The sequence below is a fragment of the Neopelma chrysocephalum genome, unplaced genomic scaffold, assembly GCF_003984885.1.
Source record: "Neopelma chrysocephalum unplaced genomic scaffold, ASM398488v2 Primary Assembly neopelma1_184484, whole genome shotgun sequence".
Classification (NCBI taxonomy): domain Eukaryota; kingdom Metazoa; phylum Chordata; class Aves; order Passeriformes; family Pipridae; genus Neopelma; species Neopelma chrysocephalum.
Genome location: NW_020938475.1, coordinates 17,934 through 25,511, shown reverse-complemented (window position 1 = coordinate 25,511; position 7,578 = coordinate 17,934). Strand labels below are relative to the sequence as shown.

The 7,578-nt window shown below is 67.6% G+C and overlaps 1 protein-coding gene across 1 annotated transcript in view; it reads left to right on the top strand.

Moving 5' to 3' along the window:
• Positions 1–419: 419 nt before the first annotated feature.
• LOC113962689 (UPF0577 protein KIAA1324-like) overlaps positions 420–7,578 on the top strand; it is a gene marked incomplete at its 5' end in the record, with an annotated part of 21,508 nt that continues 14,349 nt past the window's right edge. Inside the window, 17 exon segments of the mRNA XM_027673451.1 lie at positions 420–448; positions 450–509; positions 597–774; positions 1,159–1,287; positions 1,375–1,465; positions 1,550–1,655; positions 2,212–2,349; positions 2,755–3,006; positions 3,648–3,821; positions 4,135–4,303; positions 4,673–4,769; positions 4,842–4,922; positions 5,238–5,285; positions 5,630–5,756; positions 6,561–6,739; positions 6,814–6,979; positions 7,496–7,578. Of these exon segments, the coding sequence (XP_027529252.1) occupies positions 420–448; positions 450–509; positions 597–774; positions 1,159–1,287; positions 1,375–1,465; positions 1,550–1,655; positions 2,212–2,349; positions 2,755–3,006; positions 3,648–3,821; positions 4,135–4,303; positions 4,673–4,769; positions 4,842–4,922; positions 5,238–5,285; positions 5,630–5,756; positions 6,561–6,739; positions 6,814–6,979; positions 7,496–7,564 (2,093 nt within the window).

Here is a 7,578-nt window from a genome sequence, read left to right as displayed (position 1 = left end):
GGTCCCTTTGCAAGCCCAATATCTGCACTGGGGAGAGGGGACATTTGGGGGTCACCTCACCCAGAGGTGGCAGCTTTAGTGGTCCCTTTGTCCCCCCCAGTCCGTGCCCCAGGGGGAGGGAGAGATGATGTGGGGAGCAGGGAGGACCCGACATCCCGTGGTGGGTTGGGGTCCCTTCACAACCGACACCTCTGCTGGGAAGAGGGGACACCCGGGAGTCCCCACACCAGAGCTGGTGGCCTTGGGGGTCCCCTTGTCCCCCCACGTTGTGCTGTGGGGGTGTCCCTGGGGAAGGTGATGCAGGGGACAGGGAGGACCCGGTGTCCCTTGGCTGGGAGGGGGGACACGCCCACCCCCCCCGTGTTGGGGACAGCGTTGAGGTTCCCCGGCCCCTCACCCCCGTGTCCCCCCCCCGGCAGAGCCTGGCTCGGGGTCCTGCAAACCGCGCCCCCCCCTGCACGGACAAGGATTTCTTCTACACCCACACGGCCTGTGACGCCGGCGGGGAGGTACCGCGGGGACCCCCGGGGCGGCCCCCCCCGTCCCCTGTGGGTGTCCCCTGCGGGTGTCCCCCCCCTCACGCGCTGCCCCGGCAGACGCAGCTGATGTACAAGTGGGCAGAGCCCAAGATCTGCAGCGAGGAGCTGCCGCAGGCGGCCCGGCTGCCGCCCTCGGGGGGCAGGTCGCGGTGCCCCCCCTGCAACCCCGGCTTTGCCAAGGGCGCCGGGGGCTCCTGCCAGCCCTGTCCCCGCGGCTCCTTCTCCAACGGCTCCGGTAAGGCCGCCTCGGAGCGTCCCCGGGGGGCAACAGGGACACCCCGAGCTGCCGGCGGGAGGGGGGTGCCGTCCTGGGGGCAGGGCTGTCCCCTCCTGTCCCCATCACTGTCCCCAGGGGGGGTTACCGGGGCACCCCGAGCTGCCGGGCAGAAGGTGGGTGCCACCCCAGGGTGGGGTTGTCCCCTCCCGTCCCCATAGCTCCGCTAAGGATGTCCCTGTCATTGTCCTCAAGGGGCGACCAGGGTCCCCAGAGCTGCCGGGGGAAGGGGCTGTCCCCTCCTGTCTCTATAATTGTCCCCAAGGGATGACCGGGGTCCCTAGAGCTGCCGGGGGGCAGGTGGGGGTGCCACCCCGGTGCAGGGCTGTCCCCTCGTGTCCCCAGCCTGCCTGTCGTGCCCGCCGGGCACGGAGCCCGCGCTGGGCCTGGAGTACAAGTGGTGGAACGTGCTGCCCCCCAACATGGAGACCACCGTGCTCAGCGGCATCAGCTTCGAGTACAAGGGTGTCGCAGGTACAGGGGGCCATCTCCTCCCTGTCCCCTCCCTGTCCCCTCCCCGGGCACAGCCGGGGCCCCACAAGCGCCGCCGCGTCCCCGCAGGCTGGGAGGTGGCCGGGGACTTCATCTACACGGCGGCCGGAGCCTCGGACAGCGACTTCATGATCCTCACGCTGGTGGTGCCGGGCTTCAGGTGAGGGGGTGTCCCCGCGGCCGGGGGGCGCGGCCGTGCGGCGGGGCTGGCAGTGTCCCCACGCTGTCCCCACGCTGTGCCCAGCCCTCCCAGCCCGGTGCTGGAGGACACGGAGAGCCGGGAGGTGGGAAGGATCACCTTCGTGTTCGAGACCGTCTGCAGCGTGGGCTGCGAGCTCTACTTCATGGTGGTGAGTGGGGGCACTTTGGGGGGTCACCCCGGGTTTGGGGGGGTCACCCCGGGTTTGGGGGGGTCACTGCTGTCACAGTGTCCCCATTCATGGTGGTGAGCGGGGGGCACTTTGGGGGGGCGCCCCGGGTTTGGGGGGGACACCGTGACAGTGGCATCCCCCATTCATGGTGGTGAGCGGGGGCACACGTATTTAGAGGGGTCACACTGGGTTTGGGGGGGACACTGTGACAGTGGTGTCCCCAAAGTGAAACACCCCAGGGATGTGTCCCTCTCTCCCAGCAGGAGATGGGGGGGTCACCCTGGGGGTCCCCAAACTCGGGGTCCCCAGTGTCCCTCCCCCAAACCTGGGCACAGCCAGGGTGACACCCCAAAGTTGAGGACACGATGACAGTGGTGTCACCAAAGTGAAACACCCTGGGGATCAGCCCCTCCTCACCAGCAGGAGAGGTTTGGGGCACCTTGGGGGTCCCCAGAGCCCCTCCTCAGGGTCCCCAGTGTCCCTGCCGGCAGAGAGCCTTTGGGACACGCAGGGGACACTGTGGCTGTCCCCGCAGGGTGTGAACTCCCGCGCCACCAGCCCGGTGGAGACCTGGAGGGGCTCCACGGGCCGACGGTCCTACACGTACGTGGTGCAGCACAACGGCACCCTGAGCTTCACCTGGGCCTTCCAGCGCACCCCCTACCACCAGCCGGTGAGGGCTGGGCAGGGGGTCCCCTCATCCCTTTGGGGGGTCCCAGGGTGTCCCCCCTTCCCTTGGGGAGGGCCTGGGGGGGTCCCATCTTCCTTAGAGGGTTTCCTGGGGTGTCTCCTCTTCCCTTTGGGGGGTCCCCTCTTCCCTTTGAGGGTCCCAGAGGGACCCTTTTCTGGGGGTCCCAGGGGTGTGCCCTCCTCCCTTTGGAAGTCCCAGGAGTGTCCCCTCCTCCCTTTTGGGACATTCTGAAGGCCAAGAGAATCCCCAAACAGTGGGAATTACTGCCCTTTTCCCTGTTGCCATCCACTGGGACACTCCCGCCCAGGGGTCACTCCTGCCCAGAGGATACTCCAGGGGCCACTCCAGGGGCCACTCCCGCCCCGGTGACACTCGTGTCTCCCGCAGGGACGGCGCTACACGGGTGACGTGGCCAAGCTGTACAGCGTCAACGTCACCAACGTGCTGGGGGGGGTGGCCTCCTTCTGCCGCCGCTGTGCCCCCCAGCCCGCGGGCCCCTGTGCCCCCTGTCCCCCCGGCAGCGCCCTGGACCCCACAGGGACCTGCCAGCCCTGCCCCCCCGGCACCATCCTGCGGGGACCCCCCTCGGGAGGGACCCCCTCGTGCCACCCCTGCGGGCCCGGCACGCGCAGCAACCAGGTGGGTGTCCCCAGGGGTCCCCCGGGGGCGGCACTGGGCAGTTCCAGGAGGGTGACACTGTCATGGGTGGGTGGCACCAGGTCCCCCCGGCCGTCCTGGCTGGGTGACACTGCCTGAGTGGTGATGTCAGCCCCCCTCAGCTGTCCCCAGGGAGGTGAAAGTGTCTGACTCTGGGTGGGTGACACCAGTCCCCCCCCGGCCATCCCGGGTGGGTGACAGGGTGGGTGACAGGGTGGGTGACACTAGCTCCCTCGGCCATCCTGGGTGGGTGACACTGCCTGGATGGGTGATGCCAATCCCCAACTGTCCCCAGGGAGGTGACACCAGCCCCCCTGGCCATCTCAGGGAGGTGACAGGGTGAGTGTGGGGTGGGTGACCCCGAGTGGGTGACATTTTATGACCCCAGTGGGTGACACCACATGTCCCCTGTCCCTGAGGGGCGGTGCCAGCTCCCTGTGATGCCCACAGGGGTGTCCCTGGTGGGTGCCACATCCACCCCTGAGCCCCCTCTCCTTGTCCCTGTCCCTCTGTCCCTGACCACTATCTCTGTCTTTGACCCCTTGTCCCTGTGTCCCTGTCCCTTGTCCCCATGCTTCTTTCCCTGTCCCCATCCCGGTCCCTGACCGTGTCCTCGTCCCCAGCTGCACTCCCTGTGCTACAACAACTGCAGCCTGTCCCTGTCCCTGCCCGGCCGGACGCTGCTCTACGAGTTCCCTGCACTGGGCGCGGGGCTGGGGGTGGGCACCGGGCCCAGCTTCACCCCCAAGGGGCTGCGCTACAGCCACCGCTTCCAGCTCAGCCCCTGCGGCCACCAGGTGAGGCACGGCCGGGACACGGCTGGGCACGCGGGACGGGGGGCACAGAGAGAGAGGGGCACGAGAACACACGTGTGCACACAGGGGAACACAGAGAGGAGGGCACGGGAACACGTGTGCACACATGGGAACACAGAGAGGAGGGCACGGGAACACACGTGTGCACACATGGGAACACAGAGAGGAGGGCACGGGAACACGTGTGCACACATGGGAACACACCCTGCTGTGTGTGCCCCCTGTGTGCCCCGTGTGTGCCAGGCATGTGCCAGGCGTATGCCAGGCATGTGCCAGGCGTGCCACATGTCCCCAGGGCAGGAAGAAGGCCTCGTGTGCCGACTCGGTGCCGCAGGGCCGGGGGGGGGCCCCCACCCGCCGGGTGACGTCCTACGTGTGCCAGGCCATTGTCGTACCCCCCAATGGTGCCGGGGCCCGCGGGGCCGTGTCCTCCCAGCCCGTGAGCCTGGGGGACACCCTGCTGGGTGAGGGACACTGGGAATGGGAATGGGACACCCTGCTGGGTGAGGGACACTGGGAATGGGAATGGGACACTGGGAATGGGAATGGGACACCCTGCTGGGTGAGGGACCAGGAATGGGACACTGGGAATGCAATACTGGGAAGGGGAATGGGACACCCTAGTGGGTGAGGGACTGGGATACTGGGAATGGGCCACCTTGGGGGACACCCTGCTGGGTGAGAGATACTGGGAATGGGATACTGGGAATGGGGCACCCTGGTGGCACTGGGACACCCTGGTGTGACTGGGGACACCCTGGTGTGATTGGGGACACCCCTGGCACTTGTTGGGGGCCCGGGGACACCACAGGGACGGCCCCATGTCCCCCCAGGTGTCACCACCAGCGCGGTGCTGGACGGCGTCGTGTCCCCCCCGGAGCTGTTCCCGGGCAGCCACCCCGACCTGCCCGACGTCATCTTCTTCTTCAGGTGGGGGCAGGGATGGGGGGGACACCCCCCTGTGTCCCCAGTGTCCCCCTGACCCCCTGTGTCCCCTGGCAGGTCCAACGATGTCACACAGCCCTGCACCAGTGGCAGGGCCACCACCCTCCGCCTGCGCTGTGACCCCCTGAGCCCCCCCCAGTGGCACCCTGGCTGTCCCCAGGTGGGGGGGACACTGGGGACCCCGGGGGGGGGGCTTTGGGGACCCCCAAGGTGACCCCACCATTTCCTGCTGGGGTGGGCTGGTCCCTGGGATGCTTCACTTTGGGGACACAGGTGTCGTGATGTCCCCAACCTTGGGGCATCACCCCAGCTGTCCCCAGGTGTGGGGGGGGGACACCGGGGATGCCGAGGGGGTTTGGGGACCTCCAGGGTGACCCCCACACATCACCTATAGAAAGGGACACATCCTCGGGGTGCTTCACTTTCGGGACACCCCTGTCACGGTGTCCTGAGCGTGGGGTGTCACTATGGCTGTGTCACTGGCACCTTGGCTGTCCCCAGGTGAGGGGGGGGCGGGACACATTGGGGACCCCAGGGGGGGCTTTGGGGATCCCCAGGGTGACCCTATATCTTGTGCTGGCAAGGAGCCTGTGGTGCTTCTCTTTGGGGACATCTCTGTCACCATTCCCCCATCCTGGGATGTCACCCCAGGTGGAGGAGGGGACACTGAGGACCCGCGGGGGGGGCTTTGTGGGCACCCCCAGGGTGACCCCCCCATCTCCTGCTGGCAGAGAGGGACATGCCTGGGCTGCTTCACTTGGGGACCCTCCTGCTCCAATCCCCGCCCCCCCCCGCGGTGTCACCCTGTGGTGTCACCGCCACTGACCCCCCTTGTCCTCCCCCAGCAAATGCCCCGAAGGGACCTGTGATGGCTGCACCTTCCACCTGCTGTGGGTGTCCCCCCAGGGCTGTCCCCGCTGCGCCCCCTCCCACTACCGGGCCATCCCCGGTGCCTGCATTGGGGGCGTCCAGGTACGGGACCCCCACCCCAAGCCCCTTCTCCCCCTCCCCAGAAACCCACCCACCCGCCTGGGCTGTGGGACCCCCACCCCACTGAGCCCCCTGTTCCCCCTTCCCCCAAAACCATCCCCGCATGGAGGGGTCTGGTCCTGCCCCAGCGCCGGGGAGGGGTGGGTTTTAGGACCCCCTAAACCCCATTAAACCCCCTTTTCACCCCCAGAAACCCACCCACATGTGGGGGCCCCGTGGCTGTGCTACAGGATGGGCTTTGGGACCCCCTACCCCATTAAACATCCTTTCCCCCTCCTCACAAAACCACCACCGCGTGGAGGGGTCCCGATCCCGCCCCAACGCCACGGGGGTGGGCTTTGAGACTCCCCACCCCATTAGACCCCGTTTCGCCCCCCAGAAACCCCCGTACGTGTGTGGGGAGCTGCAGCTGTGCCACAGGATGGGGTTTGGAACCCCTAAACCCCATTAAACCTCCGTTCCCCACCCCATGAAACCAACTACACATGGTGGGACCCGAGGGGGGGGGTCCAGGTCCCTCCTCGATGCCACGGAGATGGCTTTGGGGACCTCTAACCCCATTAAACATCCTTTCCCCCCCATTAAACCACCCACGTGTGGAGGGGTCCCAGTCCCGCCCTGACGCCACGGGGGTGGGCTTTGAGACCCCCTCACCCCATTAAACCCCCTATTTCCCCTTCCCCATAAAACCACTGCCATGTGGCAGGGGTCTAGCTCCCTCCCTGCCCCACGGGGGTGGGTTTTAGGACCCCCTAAACTCCATTAAAGCCCCTTCCCCCTCCCCAGAAAACCACGTACGTGTGGCGGGAGCCGCGGCTGTGCCACGGGGGGGTTGCGCTGCCCCCGCAGGAATCGCGGCCGTGCCGGAGCGTGGATTTTTGGCTCAAAGTGGGAATTTCCACGGGCACGGGCCTGGCCGTGCTGCTGGCCGCGCTCGCCGCCTATTTCTGGAAGAAGACCCAAAAGTGAGCGATGGCCGCAGGGCTGGGGGGGGGGGTCACTGTCGCTGAGGGGGTGATGGCACCTCCCGCATTCCCAGGCTGGAATACAAGTATTCCAAGCTGGTGATGGACGCGGCGGCGCGGGAGGGAGAGGCGGCGTCCCCCGACAGCTGTGCCATCATGGAAGGCGAGGACGCCGAGGACGAGCTGCTCTTTGCCACCGAAATGTCGCTTTTCGGGAAACTCCGGGCCCTGAAGGCCAAGGTAAGGGGGGGGGGCGAGGGGGCACAGCCCGGGAGGAGCTGCCGGAGGAGCCGCAGCAGGGGAGGGGCTTGGGGGGTGCCCCGGGCCTCAGTTCCCCCCCGGAGGGTCTCCATGTCTCAGTTTCCCCCCACAGGCTGTTCCCGTGCCTCAGTGTCCCCACCCTGGGGGTCTCTGTGCCTCAGTGTCCTCACCCTGGGGGGGGAATGTCTCTGTGCCTCAGTTTCCCCATCACCAGAGGCCTCCATGCCCCAGATTCCCCACTGGGGGGTCTTTGTGCCTCACTTTGTGCCCCCTGCTTTGGGGGTCTCAGTGCCTCCGTTTCTCCACTGGGGGGGGCGATCCCGTGCCTCAGTGTCCCCACCCTGGGGGTCTCAGTTTCCCCCTGGGGGGGAATCCCGTGCCTCAGTTTCCCCTCTCTGGCGGGTCTCTGTGCCTCAGTGTCCCCACGGGGGGGTCCCCGTGCCCCAGTTTCCCCCCCGCAGGCTGTCCCCGTGCCTCAGTGTCCCCACCCCACAGCGGATGCCGGACGGGTTCGACTCGGTGCCACTCAAGAGCTCGTCCAGCAGCACCGACCGGGAGCTGTGACGGGGCAGGGGGGG